Source organism: Oncorhynchus keta, chromosome 9 (assembly GCF_023373465.1).
Source record: "Oncorhynchus keta strain PuntledgeMale-10-30-2019 chromosome 9, Oket_V2, whole genome shotgun sequence".
NCBI lineage: Eukaryota > Metazoa > Chordata > Actinopteri > Salmoniformes > Salmonidae > Oncorhynchus > Oncorhynchus keta.
Genome location: NC_068429.1, coordinates 7073421 through 7095686, shown reverse-complemented (window position 1 = coordinate 7095686; position 22266 = coordinate 7073421). Strand labels below are relative to the sequence as shown.

At 44.8% G+C, this 22266-nt stretch overlaps 1 protein-coding gene and 2 long non-coding RNA genes across 6 annotated transcripts in view; all 3 read right to left on the bottom strand.

Moving 5' to 3' along the window:
* LOC118380506 (cyclin-I-like) overlaps positions 1-22266 on the bottom strand; it is a 97156-nt gene that overhangs the window by 11154 nt on the left and 63736 nt on the right. The window contains 5 exon segments of the mRNA XM_052525019.1: positions 71-307; positions 5606-5737; positions 5739-5747; positions 7035-7109; positions 11831-11965. Of these exon segments, the coding sequence (XP_052380979.1) occupies positions 71-307; positions 5606-5737; positions 5739-5747; positions 7035-7109; positions 11831-11965 (588 nt within the window).
* Positions 10581-11649, bottom strand: LOC127931687 (uncharacterized). Of its 4 annotated transcripts, none has more exons than XR_008142382.1 (3): positions 11566-11649; positions 11090-11361; positions 10581-11053 (listed from the first exon to the last, which is right to left on the bottom strand). It is a non-coding gene; the product is annotated as an uncharacterized LOC127931687 (long non-coding RNA). The 4 variants fall into 4 exon arrangements; XR_008142383.1 differs by having other exon boundaries at positions 11090-11327; XR_008142384.1 differs by having other exon boundaries at positions 11090-11293.
* The window catches only part of LOC127931688 (uncharacterized), an 11155-nt gene continuing 934 nt past the window's right edge, over positions 12046-22266 (bottom strand). The window contains exons 2-3 of the long non-coding RNA XR_008142386.1: positions 15727-15855; positions 12046-13799 (exon numbers count right to left, since the gene is read on the bottom strand). This is a non-coding gene — a long non-coding RNA (uncharacterized LOC127931688). The remainder of the gene's footprint in view (positions 13800-15726; positions 15856-22266) is intronic.

The window sequence follows — 22266 nt, the reverse complement described above, 5'->3', positions numbered from 1 at the left end:
CTGAGCAGGAGGATCGTGAGAATTCAGTACCTGTGTTTTCCTGAGCAGGAGGATAGTGAGAATTCAGTACCTGTGTTTTCCTGAGCAGGTTGATCGTGAGAGCCAGCCAGTCAGGGCAGATATTCTCCAGCTCCAGGGTGATGAGGGCCAGCGCCAGCATGGATCCCCGGGAGAGGGGCTGTAGCAGGGCGCTGTCGGCCAGGCAGTAGTGCAGCTGCTGGGTCAACACTGACAGGTGCTGCGCCGGGTTACACCCCACCAGACCCACCATGAACCGTGGCTTGCAGGACAGCACCATGGCATGGAACTGAAGGGGAACAACAGCCAGTTAGTTAGCGGTCAAATCTTTTTCACTAAACTGTTGTACGTAAGGCAGTTGCGGCGGCTGTATTACCGCCACACCGGCAGTCATGAGTCATGACCGCAGACAAATTCCACGTGACCGTTGAGTCATGGTAACCTCCTTTTAATCACTCTGGACATGTGTTAGTAGTGCCCAGCTTCTTAAACAACCATCAGGTCCTAATGGCCTGGTACTCAGGGCTCTATTGTCCCTCCATCAGGTCCTAATGGCCTGGTACTCAGGGCTCTATTGTCCCTCCATCAGGTCCTAATGGCCTGGTACTCAGGGCTCTATTGTCCCTCCATCAGGTCCTAATGGCCTGGTACTCAGGGCTCTATTGTCCCTCCATCAGGTCCTAATGGCCTGGTACTCAGGGCTCTATTGTCCCTCCATCAGGTCCTAATGGCCTGGTACTCAGGGCTCTATTGTCCCTCCATCAGGTCCTAATGGCCTGGTACTCAGGGCTCTATTGTCCCTCCATCAGGTCCTAATGGCCTGGTACTCAGGGCTCTATTGTCCCTCCATCAGGTCCTAATGGCCTGGTACTCAGGGCTCTATTGTCCACCCATCAGGTCCTAATGGCCTGGTAGTCAGGGCTCTATTGTCCCTCCATCAGGTCCTAATGGCCTGGTACTCAGGGCTCTATTGTCCCTCCATCAGGTCACTCATGGCCTGGTACTCAGGGCTCTATTGTCCCTCCATCAGGTCCTAACTGCCTGGTACTCAGGGCTCTATTGTCCCTCCATCAGGTCCTAATGGCCTGGTACTCAGGGCTCTATTGTCCCTCCATCAGGTCCTAATGGCCTGGTACTCAGGGCTCTATTGTCCCTCCATCAGGTCCTAATGGCCTGGTACTCAGGGCTCTATTGTCCCTCCATCAGGTCCTAATGGCCTGGTACTCAGGGCTCTATTGTCCCTCCATCAGGTCCTAATGGCCTGGTACTCAGGGCTCTATTGTCCACCCATCAGGTCCTAATGGCCTGGTAGTCAGGGCTCTATTGTCCCTCCATCAGGTCCTAATGGCCTGGTACTCAGGGCTCTATTGTCCCTCCATCAGGTCACTCATGGCCTGGTACTCAGGGCTCTATTGTCCCTCCATCAGGTCCTAACTGCCTGGTACTCAGGGCTCTATTGTCCCTCCATCAGGTCCTAATGACCTGGTACTCAGGGCTCTATTGTCCCTCCATCAGGTCCTAATGGCCTGGTACTCAGGGCTCTATTGTCCCTCCATCAGGTCCTAATGACCTGGTACTCAGGGCTCTATTGTCCCTCCATCAGGTCACTCATGGCCTGGTACTCAGGGCTCTATTGTCCCTCCATCAGGTCCTAATGACCTGGTACTCAGGGCTCTATTGTCCCTCCATCAGGTCCTAATGGCCTGGTACTCAGGGCTCTATTGTCCCTCCATCAGGTCCTAACTGCCTGGTACTCAGGGCTCTATTGTCCCTCCATCAGGTCCTAATGACCTGGTACTCAGGGCTCTATTGTCCCTCCATCAGGTCCTAATGGCCTGGTACTCAGGGCTCTATTGTCCCTCCATCAGGTCCTAATGACCTGGTACTCAGGGCTCTATTGTCCCTCCATCAGGTCCTAATGACCTGGTACTCAGGGCTCTATTGTCCCTCCATCAGGTCCTAACTGCCTGGTACTCAGGGCTCTCTTGTCCCCCCATCAGGTCCTAATGGCTCTATTGTTCCTCCATCAGGTCCTAATGGCCTGGTACTCAGGGCTCTATTGTCCACCCATCAGGTCCTAATGGCCTGTCAAACCTCTAGTGGTGGTTCTGTCTAGGACACTATTTATAGCCTCTAGTGGTGGTTCTGTCTAGGACACTATTTATAGCCTCTAGTGGTGGTTCTGTCTTGGACACTATTTATAGCCTCTAGTGGTGGTTCTGGCTAGGACACTACTTCAAACCTCTAGCGGTGGTTCTGTCTAGGACACTATTTATAGCCTCTAGTGGTGGTTCTGTCTAGGACACTACTTCAAGCCTCTAGTGGTGGTTCTGTCTAGGACACTACTTCAAGCCTCTAGCGGTGGTTCTGTCTTGGACACTATTTATAGCCTCTAGTGGTGGTTCTGTCTAGGACACTACTTCAAGCCTCTAGTGGTGGTTCTGTCTAGGACACTACTTCAAGCCTCTAGTGGTGGTTCTGTCTAGGACACTATTTATAGCCTCTAGTGGTGGTTCTGTCTTGGACACTACTTCAAACCTCTAGTGGTGGTTCTGTCTAGGACACTATTTATAGCCTCTAGTGGTGGTTCTGTCTTGGACACTACTTCAAACCTCTAGTGGTGGTTCTGTCTAGGACACTATTTATAGCCTCTAGTGGTGGTTCTGTCTAGGACACTACTTCAAGCCTCTAGTGGTGGTTCTGTCTAGGACACTACTTCAAACCTCTAGTGGTGGTTCTGTCTAGGACACTATTTATAGCCTCTAGTGGTGGTTCTGTCTTGGACACTACTTCAAACCTCTAGTGGTGGTTCTGTCTAGGACACTATTTATAGCCTCTAGTGGTGGTTCTGTCTTGGACACTACTTCAAACCTCTAGTGGTGGTTCTGTCTAGGACACTATTTATAGCCTCTAGTGGTGGTTCTGTCTAGGACACTACTTCAAGCCTCTAGTGGTGGTTCTGTCTAGGACACTACTTCAAGCCTCTAGTGGTGGTTCTGTCTAGGACACTACTTCAAACCTCTAGTGGTGGTTCTGTCTAGGACACTATTTATAGCCTCTAGTGGTGGTTCTGTCTAGGACACTATTTATAGCCTCTAGTGGTGGTTCTGTCTAGGACACTACTTCAAGCCTCTAGTGGTGGTTCTGTCTTGGACACTACTTCAAACCTCTAGTGGTGGTTCTGTCTAGGACACTATTTATAGCCTCTAGTGGTGGTTCTGTCTTGGACACTACTTCAAACCTCTAGTGGTGGTTCTGTCTAGGACACTATTTATAGCCTCTAGTGGTGGTTCTGTCTAGGACACTACTTCAAGCCTCTAGTGGTGGTTCTGTCTAGGACACTACTTCAAACCTCTAGTGGTGGTTCTGTCTAGGACACTATTTATAGCCTCTAGTGGTGGTTCTGTCTTGGACACTACTTCAAACCTCTAGTGGTGGTTCTGTCTAGGACACTATTTATAGCCTCTAGTGGTGGTTCTGTCTTGGACACTACTTCAAACCTCTAGTGGTGGTTCTGTCTAGGACACTATTTATAGCCTCTAGTGGTGGTTCTGTCTAGGACACTACTTCAAGCCTCTAGTGGTGGTTCTGTCTAGGACACTACTTCAAGCCTCTAGTGGTGGTTCTGTCTAGGACACTACTTCAAACCTCTAGTGGTGGTTCTGTCTAGGACACTATTTATAGCCTCTAGTGGTGGTTCTGTCTAGGACACTATTTATAGCCTCTAGTGGTGGTTCTGTCTAGGACACTACTTCAAGCCTCTAGTGGTGGTTCTGTCTTGGACACTACTTCAAACCTCTAGTGGTGGTTCTGTCTCGGACACTACTTCAAACCTCTAGGGTGGTTCTGTCTAGGACACTACTTCAAACCTCTAGTGGTGGTTCTGTCTAGGACACTATTTATAGCCTCTAGTGGTGGTTCTGTCTAGGACACTACTTCAAGCCTCTAGTGGTGGTTCTGTCTAGGACACTATTTATAGCCTCTAGTGGTGGTTCTGTCTAGGACACTACTTCAAGCCTCTAGTGGTGGTTCTGTCTAGGACACTACTTCAAGCCTCTAGTGGTGGTTCTGTCTAGGACACTATTTATAGCCTCTAGCGGTGGTTCTGTCTAGGACACTACTTCAAACCTCTAGTGGTGGTTCTGTCTAGGACACTATTTATAGCCTCTAGTGGTGGTTCTGTCTAGGACACTACTTCAAACCTCTAGGGTGGTTCTGTCTCGGACACTATTTATAGCCTCTAGTGGTGGTTCTGTCTAGGACACTACTTCAAACCTCTAGGGTGGTTCTGTCTAGGACACTACTTCAAGCCTCTAGGGTGGTTCTGGCTAGGACACTATTTATAGCCTCTAGCGGTGGTTCTGTCTAGGACACTATTTATAGCCTCTAGGGTGGTTCTGTCTAGGACACTATTTATAGCCTCTAGTGGTGGTTCTGTCTAGGACACTATTTATAGCCTCTAGTGGTGGTTCTGTCTAGGACACTATTTATAGCCTCTAGCGGTGGTTCTGTCTAGGACACTATTTATAGCCTCTAGTGGTGGTTCTGTCTAGGACACTATTTATAGCCTCTAGTGGTGGTTCTGTCTAGGACACTATTTATAGCCTCTAGGGTGGTTCTGTCTAGGACACTACTTCAAGCCTCTAGCGGTGGTTCTGTCTAGGACACTACTTCAAGCCTCTAGTGGTGGTTCTGTCTTGGACACTATTTATAGCCTCTAGTGGTGGTTCTGTCTAGGACACTATTTATAGCCTCTAGGGTGGTTCTGTCTAGGACACTACTTCAAGCCTCTAGCGGTGGTTCTGTCTAGGACACTACTTCAAGCCTCTAGTGGTGGTTCTGTCTAGGACACTACTTCAAACCTCTAGTGGTGGTTCTGTCTCGGACACTACTTCAAGCCTCTAGTGGTGGTTCTGTCTCGGACACTACTTCAAGCCTCTAGTGGTGGTTCTGTCTCGGACACTACTTCAAGCCTCTAGTGGTGGTTCTGTCTCGGACACTACTTCAAGCCTCTAGTGGTGGTTCTGTCTAGGACACTACTTCAAGCCTCTAGTGGTGGTTCTGTCTAGGACACTATTTATACCCTCTAGTGGTGGTTCTGTCTAGGACACTATTTATAGCCTCTAGCGGTGGTTCTGTCTCGGGTTCTGGCTAGGACACTACTTCAAGCCTCTAGTGGTGGTTCTGTCTAGGACACTACTTATAGCCTCTAGCGGTGGTTCTGTCTCGGGTTCTGGCTAGGACACTATTTCAAGCCTCTAGTGGTGGTTCTGTCTAGGACACTATTTATAACCTCTAGCGGTGGTTCTGTCTAGGACACTACTTCAAACCTCTAGGGTGGTTCTGTCTAGGACACTACTTCAAACCTCTAGGGTGGTTCTGGCTAGGACACTATTTATAGCCTCTAGCGGTGGTTCTGTCTAGGACACTATTTATAGCCTCTAGTGGTGGTTCTGTCTAGGACACTATTTATAGCCTCTAGCGGTGGTTCTGTCTAGGACACTATTTATAGCCTCTAGCGGTGGTTCTGTCTCGGGTTCTGTCTAGGACAGGACTATGAACGTGGTGACGGAACCCCAATACTCACAATGTGTAGAAACTCCAGCGGTGTGGCAGCGTGCAGGTCCCAGTTGAGTTTATCCAGAATGATCCTCTCCATTCTCAGTATCTCTGATGGGGAGCAGCCACATCTGCTGCTGCTGGCCAAGTCACCAACAATTAGGCACACGCTACACACACACACACACACACACACACACACACACACACACACACACACACACACACACACACACACACACACACACACACACACACACACACACACATTTACACACACACACACCACACACACACACACACACACGACTTTGGGTTAGTTGGGTTCAAAACAACAATAGCAAACACGCACCAAAGGCAGCCCACCAACCATTTCCTCTCTGCCCACCAACCATTTCCTCTCTGCCCACCAACCATTTCCTCTCTGCCCACCAACCATTTCCTCTCTGCCCACCAACCATTTCCTCTCTGCCCACCAACCATTTCCTCTCTGCCCACCAACCATTTCCTCTCTGCCCACCAACCATTTCCTCTCTGCCCACCAACCATTTCACCAACCAATTTGGCACCAAGAACTCTAATCATCTTATTTCAACTTAATTGTCTGAACTCCTAACGGTACTAATCACAGAGCCTGATGGTGTCGTATGTAATGGTTATGTATTCACTAAGGAGCCTGATGGTGTAGGATGTAATGGTTATGTTTTCACTAAGGAGACTGATGGTGTAGGATGTAATGGTTATGTTTTCACTAAGGAGCCTGATGGTGTAGGATGTAATGGTTATGTATTCACTAAGGAGACTGATGGTGTAGGATGTAATGGTTATGTTTTCACTAAGGAGACTGATGGTGTAGGATGTAATGGTTATGTATTCACTAAGGAGACTGATGGTGTAGGATGTAATGGTTATGTTTTCACTAAGGAGACTGATGGTGTAGGATGTAATGGTTATGTTTTCACTAAGGAGACTGATGGTGTAGGATGTAATGGTTATGTTTTCATTAAGGAGACTGATGGTGTAGGATGTAATGGTTAGTATTCATAAGGAGACTGATGGTGTACCCATGTAATAATGGTTATGTTTTCACTAAGGAGACTGATGGTATAGGATGTAATGGTTATGTTTTCACTAAGGAGACTGATGGTGTAGGATGTAATGGTTATGTATTCACTAAGGAGACTGATGGTGTAGGATGTAATGGTTATGTATTCACTAAGGAGACTGATGGTGTAGGATGTAATGGTTATGTATTCACTAAGGAGACTGATGGTATAGGATGTAATGGTTATGTATTCACTAAGGAGAATGATGGTGTAGGATGTAATGGTTATGTATTCACTAAGGAGAATGATGGTGTAGGATGTAATGGTTATGTATTCATTAAGGAGACTGATGGTGTAGGATGTAATGGTTATGTATTCACTAAGGAGACTGATGGTGTAGGATGTAATCACCTCGTCCTCTTCGCTGGTTTTGGCAGCCAGGAAGTAACAGGCGATGGCGATGCAGCGGAGGTACTTTGGACGGGCCTGAGGAGAGAGAGAGAGAACTGGGTCAGGAGGACTACGAGATGTACTAAGGAGACTAGACATCTACCCACCCCACTACCACTATCAGATTAGAGCCATAAAGGAGACTAAACATCTACCCCTATCAGATTAGAGCCATAAAGGAGACTAGACATCTACCACTATCAGATTAGAGCCATAAAGGAGACTAGACATCTACCACTATCAGATTAGAGCCATAAAGGAGACTAAACATCTACCACCCCACTACCACTATCAGATTAGAGCCATAAAGGAGACTAAACATCTACCACCCCACTACCACTATCAGATTAGAGCCATAAAGGAGACTAAACATCTACCCACCCCACTACCACTATCAGATTAGAGCCATAAAGGAGACTAAACATCTACCCACCCCACTACCACTATCAGATTAGAGCCATAAAGGAGACTAAACATCTACCACCCCACTACCACTATCAGATTAGAGCCATGAAGGAGACTAGACATCTACCACTATCAGATTAGAGCCATAAAGGAGACTAGACATCTACCCCTATCAGATTAGAGGGAGACTATCCATAAGGGAGACTAAACATCTACCCACCCCACTACCACTATCAGATTAGAGCCATAAAGGAGACTAAACATCTACCCACCCCACTACCACTATCAGATTAGAGCCATAAAGGAGACTAGACATCTACCCCTATCAGATTAGAGCCATAAAGGAGACTAGACATCTAGACTAAACATCTACCCACCCCACTACCACTATCAGATTAGAGCCATAAAGGAGACTAAACATCTACCCACCCCACTACCACTATCAGATTAGAGCCATAAAGGAGACTAAACATCTACCCACCCCACTACCACTATCAGATTAGAGCCATAAAGGAGACTAAACATCTACCCCTATCAGATTAGAGCCATAAAGGAGACTAGACATCTACCACTATCAGATTAGAGCCATAAAGGAGACTAGACATCTACCACTATCAGATTAGAGCCATAAAGGAGACTAAACATTACCACCCCACTACCACTATCAGATTAGAGCCATAAAGGAGACTAAACATCTACCCACCCCACTACCACTATCAGATTAGAGCCATAAAGGAGACTAAACATCTACCCACCCCACTACCACTATCAGATTAGAGCCATAAAGGAGACTAAACATCTACCACCCCACTACCACTATCAGATTAGAGCCATGAAGGAGACTAGACATCTACCACTATCAGATTAGAGCCATAAAGGAGACTAGACATCTACCCCTATCAGATTAGAGGGAGACTATCCATAAGGGAGACTAAACATCTACCCACCCCACTACCACTATCAGATTAGAGCCATAAAGGAGACTAGACATCTACCCACCCCACTACCACTATCAGATTAGAGCCATAAAGGAGACTAAACATCTACCCACCCCACTACCACTATCAGATTAGAGCCATAAAGGAGACTAGACATCTACCCCTATCAGATTAGAGCCATAAAGGAGACTAGACATCTAGATTAAACATCTACCCACCCCACTACCACTATCAGATTAGAGCCATAAAGGAGACTAAACATCTACCCACCCCACTACCACTATCAGATTAGAGCCATAAAGGAGACTAAACATCTACCCACTCCACTACCACTATCAGATTAGAGCCATAAAGGAGACTAAACATCTACCCACCACTACAACTATCAGATTAGAGCCATAAAGGAGACTAGACATCTACCACCCCACTACCACTATCAGATTAGAGCCATAAAGGAGACTAGACATCTACCACCCCACTACCACTATCAGATTAGAGCCATAAAGGAGACTAAACATCTACCCACCCCACTACCACTATCAGATTTGAGCCATAAAGGAGACTAAACATCTACCCCTATCAGATTAGAGCCATAAAGGAGACTAGACATCTACCACTATCAGATTAGAGCCATAAAGGAGACTAAACATCTACCCACCCCACTACCACTATCAGATTTGAGCCATAAAGGAGACTAAACATCTACCCACCCCACTACCACTATCAGATTAGAGCCATAAAGGAGACTAAACATCTACCACCCCACTACCACTATCAGATTAGAGCCATAAAGGAGACTAAACATCTACCCACCCCACTACCACTATCAGATTAGAGCCATGAAGGAGACTAGACATCTACCATTATCAGATTAGAGCCATAAAGGAGACTAAACATCTACCACCCCACTACCACTATCAGATTAGAGCCATGAAGGAGAGTAGACATCTACCCATATCAGATTAGAGCCATAAAGGAGACTAGACATCTACCCCTATCAGATTAGAGCCATAAAGGAGACTAGACATCTACCCCCCCACTACCACTATCATATTAGAGCCATAAAGGAGACTAAACATCTACCCCTATCAGATTAGAGCCATAAAGGAGACTAGACATCTACCCCCCCACTACCACTATCAGATTAGAGCCAAAAAGGAGACTAAACATCTACCCACCCCACTACCACTATCAGATTAGAGCCATAAAGGAGACTAAACATCTACCCACCCCACTACCACTATCAGATTAGAGCCATAAAGGAGACTAAACATCTACCCACCCCACTACCACTATCAGATTAGAGCCATAAAGGAGACTAAACATCTACCCACCCCACTACCACTATCAGATTAGAGCCATAAAGGAGACTAAACATCTACCCACCCCACTACCACTATCAGATTAGAGCCATAAAGGAGACTAAACATCTACCCACCCCACTACCACTATCAGATTAGAGCCATAAAGGAGACTAAACATCTACCCACCCCACTACCACTATCAGATTAGAGCCATAAAGGAGACTAAACATCTACCCACCCCACTACCACTATCAGATTAGAGCCATAAAGGAGACTAAACATCTACCCACCCCACTACCACTATCAGATTAGAGCCATAAAGGAGACTAAACATCTACCCACCCCACTACCACTATCAGATTAGAGCCATAAAGGAGACTAAACATCTACCCACCCCACTACCACTATCAGATTAGAGCCATAAAGGAGACTAGACATCTACCCCTATCAGATTAGAGCCATAAAGGAGACTAGACATCTACCCACCCCACTACCACTATCAGATTAGATCCATAAGGGAGACCAGACATCTACCCCCCATGACGGATCAAAACTCATGGCTCGTCTCTCGGCAGCTGACATATTTTATTACATTTTTTATTTAACCATTATTTAAATAATTATTATTTACAACATATGGAGACTATACATCTACCCCTATCAGGGGATAATTATTATTTACAACATATGGTGAGCAATATGTTTCAAAACATTGAATCACAATAAAATCACAATATCAAATCGCAATACATATTGTGATACTATCGTAACGTGAAGTGAATGTCATGGTGATTCCCAGGCCCTAATGGCTAATACATTTTTATTGTCCCATTGTTACTGATAAAATAATGTATATGTTGAAAGATAATGATAAAATAATTCCACTCTGAAACCTTATATAATTGTATGAAATTGATTAGAATCATAAAATTATAGTCTGATAATGTGTGTAGTTTTAAATCAGAATTAGATTAAACAATGTATCTGTATAGTGGAAAAACACAGGCTGTCTGGGCAAGGCGTAGTTTAGGATTTGAACTTGTATGTGTGTGCCGAAGAAAAAAAATGATAACAGTTAAAGTGTGTTTGGACCGACCTGGCTAGGCCTCTGCGGAATTTATGAGGGCATAGGGAGTACTTCTCAAGGTTTCCCTAATCTCGGGGGAATGGAACTGTCGGCTGGGTAGTGATACACAGTGGTGAGAACTATGGAGAAGGATAAAACTCACCTACTGTTTGTGTGGAAGTATGTGCGCGTAGGATACCTACTGTTTGTGTGGAAGTATGTGCGTAGGATACCTACTGTTTGTGTGGAAGTATGTGCGTAGGATACCTACTGTTTGTGTGGAAGTATGTGCGCGTAGGATACCTACTGTTTGTGTGGAAGTATGTGCGTAGGATACCTACTGTTTGTGTGGAAGTATGTGCGTAGGATACCTACTGTTTGTGTGGAAGTATGTGCGTAGGATACCTACTGTTTGTGTGGAAGTATGTGCGTAGGATACCTACTGTTTGTGTGGAAGTATGTGCGTAGGATACCTACTGTTTGTGTGGAAGTATGTGCGTAGGATACCTACTGTTTGTGTGGAAGTATGTGCGTAGGATACCTACTGTTTGTGTGGAAGTATGTGCGTAGGATACCTACTGTTTGTGTGGAAGTATGTGCGTAGGATACCTACTGTTTGTGTGGAAGTATGTGCGTAGGATACCTACTGTTTGTGTGGAAGTATGTGCGTAGGATACCTACTGTTTGTGTGGAAGTATGTGTGTAGGATACCTACTGTTTGTGCGCAAGTATGTGTGTAGGATACCTACTGTTTGTGTGGAAGTATGTGCGTAGGATACCTACTGTTTGTGCGCAGCTATAAAATGGATGACTTTGTATAATGGACTTTAGAACGTTCTCTGAATAAACGGTACTAATCTTTTGCATAAACTGAGTCTTTGCCTAATTATTATTACACCCATGGTCTTACAAACCTCGGGGATTGGTCAAAGCTATTGATTGATAGTTATTATCAATGGGATTGAAAATTCTCGTGACAGTTACTTAAGAAAAAAGGTTTCAGTACTTCATCTAGATAACATTAAAAACCAGTCGGTAACTTACCTTTATAGTGCCTAAAAACCTGTCCAATATACTGATGGCTAGGGAGAGGGTCTCTGGATATAGCTTGGTGTCTTTGTGGAGGTTAATAAGCCAGCACACAGCCTCATCACGCTGGGCAGGAGAGATGTCTGTATCCTAGGGAACAACAGAAGCAGAGAGGTCAGTTTAAAAATAATAATAATAATAATAATAAATAATAATAATAATAATAATAATAATAATAATAATAATAATAATAATAAATAATAATCAATCAATCACAGGACACGTCACAGGTTAGTTGCTGAGGAGACATAATAGCATGAGCGTCAGTAAACAGTGCTTCACATTCAGAGAAAATTAACTGAAAAAAATTACAATTAGGACATAGTAACATGTAAGGACATGCAAAACGTATTAAAACCTACTCACTTAAATAACTTACAAAAGTCTCAACCAAAGTCAAAAAATCATAGGCTTGATTATATTATTAAACTACAGGAACAATATATAATTTGAGAAAAAGCACATGAATGTCAACGAAAGAAAGACATGCTGCTAACATCTGTCAAAAGTATGTTGGTCCCTTGACAACAAAGTAAACGAGAATGTTAAGACCATTACACAACTGACCTTCTGAACCGACCTGCTTAAGGAGTCTGTATTCTAGCGTCGGTATGCTGCTAGGAGAAGAGAACGTGTGTGCCTTGCATAATCCCTTAAAAGGGATACTTCTGGATTTTGGCCCTATACTTACTTCCCCAGAGTCAGATTAATTTGTGGATACCATTTGTATGTCTCTATGCCCCGATTGCATGCCTATTAGGTATCTGCTAGCATGCTAGAAGATACCCATAGTCTTCCAGTCATTGCGGTAGCGCTAGTTAGCAACTTCCTTCAAACTGCTCGCAGGGATATAAAAATGGTATCCGCAAATTAATTTGACTCTTGGGAAGTAGATAAAGGGCATCATTGCCAAAATCATAGGTCTTAGTCGCACAATTTTATATCTACACCGGGAAAAAAATATGAACGAAGCATGTAAAGTGTTGGCCCCAAGTTTCATGAGCTGAAATAAAATAATTTTCCATATGCACAAAAAGCTTTTTACTTTCAAATTTTGGGCACACATATGTTTATATGCCTGTTAGCGAGCATTTCTCCTTTGCCAAGATATCAAGAAGCTGATTAACAGCATGATCATTACACAGGTGCACCTCGTGCTGGGGAAAATAAAAGGCCACCAAAACGCTTCATTTTGTCACAACACACTGCCACAGATCTCAAGTTGAGGGAGCGTGCAATTGGCATGCTGTCGGCAGGAATGTCTACGAGAACTGTTGCCAGAGAATTGAATGTTAATTTCTACCATAGGCCGCCTCCAACGTTCTTTTAAGAGAAATTGGCAGTAAGTCCAACCAGCCACACAACCGCAGAGCACATGTAAGGCGTTGTGAAAATGTCAACATTGTGAACAGACTGCCCCATGGTGGTGGTGGGGTTATGGTTATTGGCAGGCATAAGCTATGGACAACAAACACAATTGCATTTTATAGATGGCAATTTGAATGCAGAGATACTGGGATATATATATATATGCCATTTGGCAGACGCTTTTATCCAAAGCGACTTACAGTCATGTGTGCATACATTCTACGTATGGGTGGTCCCGGGAATCGAACCCACTACCCTGGCGTTACAAGCGCCATGCTCTACCAACTGAGCCACAGATGAGATCCTGAGGCACAATGTGAGACCTATTTTTTTTTTTTTTTTAAACTATCTTTGACCAATAGATGCATACCTTTATTCCCAGTCATGCGAAATCCATTAGGATTTAGATTAGGGCCTCATGAATTTATTTTAATTGCTGGAGAAAAAAACCTCTAACCAGCACAACTCTCACTGGAAGTCTTGCATTCTCCCCATAACTCTGACCTCAGGTGATATAGATAGCTGTACCAATGAAATAACCTAACAATTTCACCACCTCCATGGTCTAACATTGGCAGCAGTTAGCCTCGCGGTTAGAGGCAAGCCAGCACAAATAAAATACCTGTATATATGCGTGTCTTTCGAAGGGGTTGGGTTAAAAGTGGAAGCCACATTTCAGTTGGACCTTGGGTGCAATTGACCAACACAGCAATTTTAACGACCTGCTGCTTTCTCTTTTATATTGACAACAGTATGTTGTTATGTGTTGTGGGAATCAGCTGACTGCCGGGAGATGGCTTTTTGGGCACGTACAAAAAACGTTACTTTAGACCAGAGCCCAAGTGCACTAGGGGAAAAAGGATACCAATTGGGACACAATCAAGAATTTGCTTTAAAGTGACCTGAACTAGCCTTGCCCTAAAGCCCCCGGGCCATTTCTCACCATTATGTCACCTTGTTAATAAAGTGACCTGAACTAGCCTTGCCCTAAAGCCCCCGGGCCATTTCTCACCATTATGTCACCTTGTTAATAAAGTGACCTGAACTAGCCTTGCCCTAAAGCCCCGGGCCATTTCTCACCATTATGTCACCTTGTTAATAAAGTGACCTGAACTAGCCTTTGCCCTAAAGCCACCGGGCCATTTCTCACCATTATGTCACCTTGTTAAAGTGACTCCTGCATCATTGTGAAATTAGTAGTCAGCGAGCCAAACAGGCCATTTCTCACCATTATGTCATTGTCTTGACATGCTTGAATTGGCTTTACTGCACTCCGTGTTTGCCCCAGGCCATTTCTCACCATTATGTCCCCTTGTTAATTGGACCTGACAGGCTGTGCCCTAAAGCCTCCGTTATTTGGGACAGGCATTATGTCACCTTGTTAATGCACTGACCTTAACTAGGACAGGCAAAGCCCGTTACTGCACTCCGTTACCTTTGGGACAGGCCTGAACTAGCCCGTTACCTAAAGCCACTCCGTTATTTGGGACAGGCAAGGCCCGTTACTGCACTCTGTTATTTGGGACAGGCAAGGCCCGTTAAGCACTCCGTTTTTGGGACAGGCAAGCCACCTTGTTAAAGTGCACTCCATTTTTAAAGGGACAGGCAAGGTCACCTTGTTACTGTAGAGGCCAGATGAGGAAGGCCACCGAGTCCTCTATGTTGGAATAGACTCAATGTCAGGCTGTGGTGGCATTGGCACTGAACTAGCTTATCTTAAAGCCAGGGCCATTTTCAAACATTATGTCTGTTCGTTGGATAATAACTAGGGGAGAAGTGAAAGCCATGAATCCATTTCTCACCATTTGGGACAGGCTGTGTCCGTTAAGTGACTCCTGCATCATTTGGGACAGGCTGTGTCCCATTACTGCACCCCGTTATTTCTTGACAGACTGTTGCCAGTTACTGCACTCCGTGTTTGGGACAGGCTGTGCCAGTTACTACCCCCAGTTATTTGGGACAGGCAGGGCCCGTTACTGCACTCAGTTATTTGGGACAGGCAAGGCCCGTTACTGTACTCTGTTATTTGGGACAGGCAAGGCCCGTTACTGCACTCCGTTTTTGGGACAGGCAGGCCCGTTACTGCACTCCGTTTTTGGGACAGGCAGGCCCGTTACTGCACTCCGTTTTTGGGACAGGCAGGCCCGTTACTGCACTCCGTTTTTGGGACAGGCAAGGCCCGTTACTGTAGAGGTCAGATGAGGAAGGTCAGAGTCCTCTATGTTGGAATAGACTCAATGTCAGGCTCTGGTGGCATTGGCACTAACAGCTTATCTTAACTGAGGAGGTTTTAGAAACAGACCGTGTCTGTTCGTTGGACTAATAACTAGGGGAGAAGTGAAAGCATGAACCTCCGCCACAGCAGGTGCTTTAGTCAATGCCCCTTTACACTCACAAATGAAAGCAAATGCATTCTCCCCATAACTCTGACCTCAGGTAATATAGACAGCTGGACCAAGGAAATAACCTAACAATTTCACCACCTCCATGGTCTAACATTGGCAGCAGTTAGCCTAGCGGTTAGAGGCAAGCCAGCACAAATAAAATACCTGTATGTATGCGTGTCTTTCGAAGGGGTTGGGTTAAAAGTGGAAGCCAAATTTCAGTTGGACCTTGGGTGCAATTGACCAACACAGCAATTTTAATGACCTGCTGCTTTCTCTTTCATATTGGCAACAGTATGTTGTTATGTGTTGTGGGACTCAGCTGACTGCCGGGAGATGGCTTTTTGGGCACGTACACCTTCCACATCAGTGCTTTGAATGCACAGATACCAAGTTGACATCCCGAGGCCCATTGTGAGACTTAAAAAAAAAAGAAGCTATCTTTGACCAACAGATGCATATCTGTATTCCCAGTCATGTGAAATCGTAGATTAGGGCCTGATGAATTTATTTAAATTGACTGATTTCCTCATATGAACTGTAACTATCCTTATTATTATTATTATTTTGTTTAACCTTTATTTAACGAGGCAAGTCAGTTAAGAACAAATTGTTATTTACAATGACGCCCTAAGATATTTGGTGCAGAATTTCTCAAGTGAAAGAATGTACACGATAACGAGTCGTCTCTTGTTGAATGACAACAAACACTTCATTGAAGAATCCCTACTGTTGACCAATCACCGACTAAGAGGCGTAGATTTGGCGACCAAACTTTGACTTGTTGTGTGCACAAAACAGCTGAAAAAAACAAACAAAAAAACTTGCAGAAGACGTACAAAAATGTCACAAAATGTTGTCAATATATGAACTGTTTCAGATGGGAAGCATGAGGACGCCTTTAGGATACTGGTCTAACCAGCACTTTACCTGTAATATGATACTGGTCTAACTTTACCTGGATACTGGTCTAACCAGCACTTTACCTGTAATATGATACTGGTCTAACCAGCACTTTACCTGTAATATGATACTGGTCTAACCAGCACTTTACCTGTAATATGATACTGGTCAACCAGCACTTTACCTGTAATATGTTACTGGTCTAACCAGCACTTTACCTGTAATATGATACTGGTCTAACCAGCACTTTACCTGTAATATGATACTGGTCTAACCAGCACTTTACTCTGTAATCATACTGGAAGTCTTTAGCCTCAACACCTGACATGGCTGAGCCCGTTACTGCACTTTACCGTAATATGTTACTGGGACAGGCTGGTCTAACCAGTTTACCATTACTGCAACTTTACCTGTAATATGATTGGGACTTTACCTGTAATATGATACTGGTCTAACCAGCACTTTACCTGTAATATGATACTGGTCTAACCAGCACTTTACCTGTAATATGATACTGGTCTACCAGCACTTTACCTGTAATATGATACTGGTCTAACCAGCACTTCTCTCACTGGGTCTTTAGCCTCAACAGGCTGTGCACTCCGTTATTTGGGACAGGCTGTGTCCATTACTGCACTTATTTGGGACAGGCTGTGTCCATTACTGCACTCCGTTATTTGGGACAGGCTGTGTCCGTTACTGCACTCCGTTATTTGGGACAGGCTGTGTCCTCCGTTACTGGGACAGGCTGTGCCAGTTACTGCACTCCGTTATTTGGGACAGGCTGTGCCCGTTACTGCACTCCGTTATTTGGGACAGGCTGTGTCCGTTACTGCACTCCGTTATTTGGGACAGGCTGTGCCCGTTACTGCACTCCATTTTTGGGACAGGCAAGGCCCGTTACTGTAGAGGCCAGATGAGGAAGGTCAGAGTCCTCTATGTTGGAATAGACTCAATGTCAGGCTCTGGTGGCATTGGCACTAACAGCTTATCTTAACTGAGGAGGTTTTAGAAACAGACCGTGTCTGTTCGTTGGACTAATAACTAGGGGAGAAGTGAAAGCATGAACCTCCGCCACAGCAGGTGCTTTAGTCAATGCCCCTTTACACTCACAAATGAAAGCAAATGCATTCTCCCCATAACTCTGACCTCAGGTGATATAGATAGCTGGACCAAGGAAATAACCTAACAATTTCACCACCTCCATGGTCTAACATTGGCAGCAGTTAGCCTAGCGGTTAGAGGCAAGCCAACACAAATAAAATACCTGTATATATGCGTGTCTTTCGAAGGGGTTGGGTTAAAAGTGGAAGCCAAATTTCAGTTGGACCTTGGGTGCAATTGACCAACGCAGCAATTTTAACGACCTGCTGCTTTCTCTTTCATATTGGCAACAGTATGTTGTTATGTGTTGTGGGACTCAGCTGACTGCCGGGAGATGGCTTTTTGGACACGTACACCTTCCACATCAGTGCTTTGAATGCACAGATACCAAGTTGACATCCCGAGGCCCATTGTGAGACTTAAAAAAAAAAAGAAGCTATCTTTGACCAACAGATGCATATCTGTATTCCCAGTCATGTGAAATCCGTAGATTAGGGCCTGATGAATTTATTTAAATTGACTGATTTCCTCATATGAACTGTAACTATCCTTATTATTATTATTATTTTGTTTAACCTTTATTTAACGAGGCAAGTCAGTTTAAGAACAAATTGTTATTTACAATGACGCCCTAAGATATTTGGTGCATAATTTCTCAAGTGAAAGAATGTACACGATAACGAGTCGTCTCTTGTTGAATGACAACAAACACTTCATTGAAGAATCCCTACTGTTGACCAATCACCGACTAAGAGGCGTAGATTTGGCTGACCAAACTTCGATTTGTTGTGTGCACAAAACAGCTGAAAAAAACAAACAAAAAACTTGCAGAAGACGTACAAAAATGTCACAAAATGTTGTCAATATATGAACTGTTTCAGATGGGAAGCATGAGGACGCCTTTACCTGTAATATGATACTGGTCTAACCAGCACTTTACCTGTAATATGATACTGGTCTAACCAGCACTTTACCTGTAATACTGGTCTAACCAACACTTTACTGGTCTAACCAGCACTTTACCTGTAATATGATACTGGTCTAACCAGCACTTTACCTGTAATATGATACTGGTCTAACCAGCACTTTACCTGTAATATGATACTGGTCTAACCAGCACTTTACCTGTAATATGATACTGGTCTAACCAGCACTTTACCTGTAATATGATACTGGTCTAACCAGCACTTTACCTGTAATATGATACTGGTCTAACCAGCACTTTACCTGTAATATGATACTGGTCTAACCAGCACTTTACCTGTAATATGATACTGGTCTAACCAGCACTTTACACTGGAAGTCTTTAGCCTCAACAGACATTTACCTGTAATATGATACTGGTCTAACCAGCACTTTACCTGTAATATGATACTGGGCACTTTACCTGTAATATGCTGGTCTAACCAGCACTTTACCTTTAGCCTCAATGGCCCGTTATGCACTACAGGCTGGTCTAACTGCAGCACTTTACCTGTTATTTGGGACAGGCTGTGTCTAACTGCACTTTACCTGTAATATGATACTGGGACAGGCTGTTACCTGTTATTGCACTGGTCCGTTTATTTGGGACAGACTGTGTCCGTTACCAGCACTTTACCTGTTATGATTGGGACAGGCTGTGCCCGTTACTGCACTCCGTTATTTAGGACAGGCTGTGCTGGTCTAACCAGCACTTTACCTGTTATTTGGGACAGGCTGTAACCAGTTACTGCACTCCATTTTTGGGACTGGCAAGGCCCGTTACTGTAGAGGCCAGATGAGGATGGTCCAAGAGTCCTCTATGTTGGAATAGACTCAATGTCAGGCTCTGCACTGTTATGGGACATTGGCACTAACAGCACTTATCTTAACTGAGGAGGTTTTAGAAACAGACAGGCTGTTCGTTGGCACTAATAACTAGGGACAGGCTGTGAATTACTGCATGAACAGGCTCCGCCATTACAGCAGGTGCTTTAGGACAATGCCCCTTTACACTCACAAATGAAAGCAAATGCATTCTCCCCATAACTCTGACCTCAGGTGATATAGATAGCTGGACCAAGGAAATAACCTAACAATTTCACCACCTCCATGGTCTAACATTGGGACAGGCTGGTTAGTCTGCACTCGGTTTGACAGGCAAGCCAACTGCAAATAAAATACCTGTATATATGCGTGTCTTACGAAGGGGTTGGGTTAAAACTGGAAGGGACATTTCAGTTGGACCTTGGGTGACAGGCTTGACCAACGCAGCAATTTTAACGACCTGCTGCTTTCTCTTTGCAGATTGACAACAGTATGTTGTTATGTGTTGTTTGGGACAGCTGACTGCCGGGAGATGGCTTTTTGGGCAGGCTGTGCAAAAACTTTACTTTGGGACAGGCCCAAGTGCACTAGGGGAAAAAAAGGATACCAATTGGGACACAATCAAGAATTTGCTTTAAAGTAACCTGTTGGAACTAGCCTCCTCAGCCCATTGGCCATTTCTCACCATTATGTCACCTTGTTAAAGAGACCTGAACTAGCCGTTGCCTAATAAAGCCCCGGGCCATTTCTCACCATTATGTGCCTTGTTAAAGTGACCTGAATGCCTTGCCCTAAAGCACCCGGGCCATTTCTCACCATTATGTCGCAAAAGTGACCTGAACTAGCCTTGCCCTAAAGCACCCGGGCCATTTCTCACCATTATGTCACCTTGTTAATAAAGTGACCTGAACTAGCCCTGCCTAAAGCACCCGGGCCATTTCTCACCATTATGTCACCTTGTTAATAATTGACCTGAACTAGCCCCTGCCCTCCATGCCACCATTGGCCATTTCTCACCATTATGTCACCTTGTTAAATAAAAATACCTGTATGTATGCTGCTTTGCCCTAAAGCCCCCGGGCCATTTGACTCACCATTATGTCACCTTGTTAATAAAGTGACCTTGAACTATGTGTTTGCCCTAAAGCCCCCGGGAGCCATTTCTCACCATTATGTCACCTTGTTAATAAAGTGACCTGAACCCGAGCCCTGCCCTAAAGCCCCAACAGATGCCATTTCTCACCATTATGTCACCTTGTTAATAAAGTGACCTGAACTAGCCCTGCCCTAAAGCCCCGGGCCATTTCTCACCATTATGTCACCTTGTTAATAAAGTGACCTGAACTATGCCGCCCTAAGATATTTGGGCCATTTCTCACCATTATGTCACCTTTGTTGAATGAAACAAACCTGAACTAAGAATCCCTGCCCTAAATCCCCGACTAAGAGCCATTTGGCACCATTATGTCACTTGTTGTTACAAAACAGCTGAAAAAACAAACAAAACTTGCCCTGACCTAAAAATGGGCCATTTCTCACCATATGAACTGTTTCACCTTGTTAAAGTGACCTGTAACTATGATACTGCCCTAAAGCCCCCTGTAATTTACTCACCAGCATGTCACCTGTTAATAATACTGGTCTAACTAGCCTTTACCTAAAGCCCCTGGTCTAACCAGCACTTCTCACCATTATGATCACCTTGTTAATAAGCACTGACCTGTAACTAGCCTTGCCCTAACCAGCACTTTACCTGTAATATGTTATTTCTCAACCAGCATGTCACCTTGTAATATGATACTGACCTGAACTAGCACTTTACCTAAAGCCCCCGTGTACTAACCATTTCTCACCATTATGTCACCTTGTTAATAAACTGACCTGAACTAGATACTGCCCTAAAGCCCCTGGCCATTTCTGGTCTAACCAGCATGTACCTTGTTAAAGTGACTCCTGCATCATTGGAAATTAGTAGTCAGCACTTTACCAAACAACTGGTCTAACCAGGACCCCCTGTTATTGTCTTGACATGCTTGAATTGGCTTTACTGCACTCCGTGTTTTAGCCTCAACAGACAGGCCAGGCCCGTTACTGCACTCCGTTATTTGGGACAGGCTGTGCCATTACTGCACTCCGTTATTTGGGACAGGCAAGGCCCGTTACTGCACTCCGTTATTTGGGACAGGCTGGCCCGTTACTGTACTCCGTTATTTGGGACAGGCTGGTCCGTTACTGCACTCCGTTATTTGGGACAGGCAAGGCCCGTTACTGCACTCCGTTATTTGGGACAGGCAAGGCCCGTTACTGCACTCCGTTATTTGGGACAGGCTGGCCCGTTACTGCACTCCGTTATTTGGGACAGGCTGGCCCGTTACTGCACTCCGTTATTTGGGACAGGCAAGGCCCGTTACTGCACTCCGTTATTTGGGACAGGCAAGGCCCGTTACTGCACTCCGTTTTTGGGACAGGCAAGCCCGTTACTGCACTCCGTTTTTGGGACAGGCAAGCCCGTTACTGCACTCCGTTTTTGGGACAGGCAGTCCCGTTACTGCACTCCGTTTTGGGACAGGCAAGCCCCGTTACTGCACTCCGTTATTTGGGACAGGCAAGGCCCGTTACTGTAGAGGTCAGATGAGGAAGGTCAGAGTCCTCTATGTTGGAATAGACTCAATGTCAGGCTCTGGTGGCATTGGCACTAACAGCTTATCTTAACTGAGGAGGTTTTAGAAACAGACCGTGTCTGTTCGTTGGAGCGTAATAACTAGGGAGAAGTGAAAGCATGAACCTCCAGCACAGCAGGTGCTTTAGTCAATGCCCCTTACACTCACAAATGAAAGCAAATGC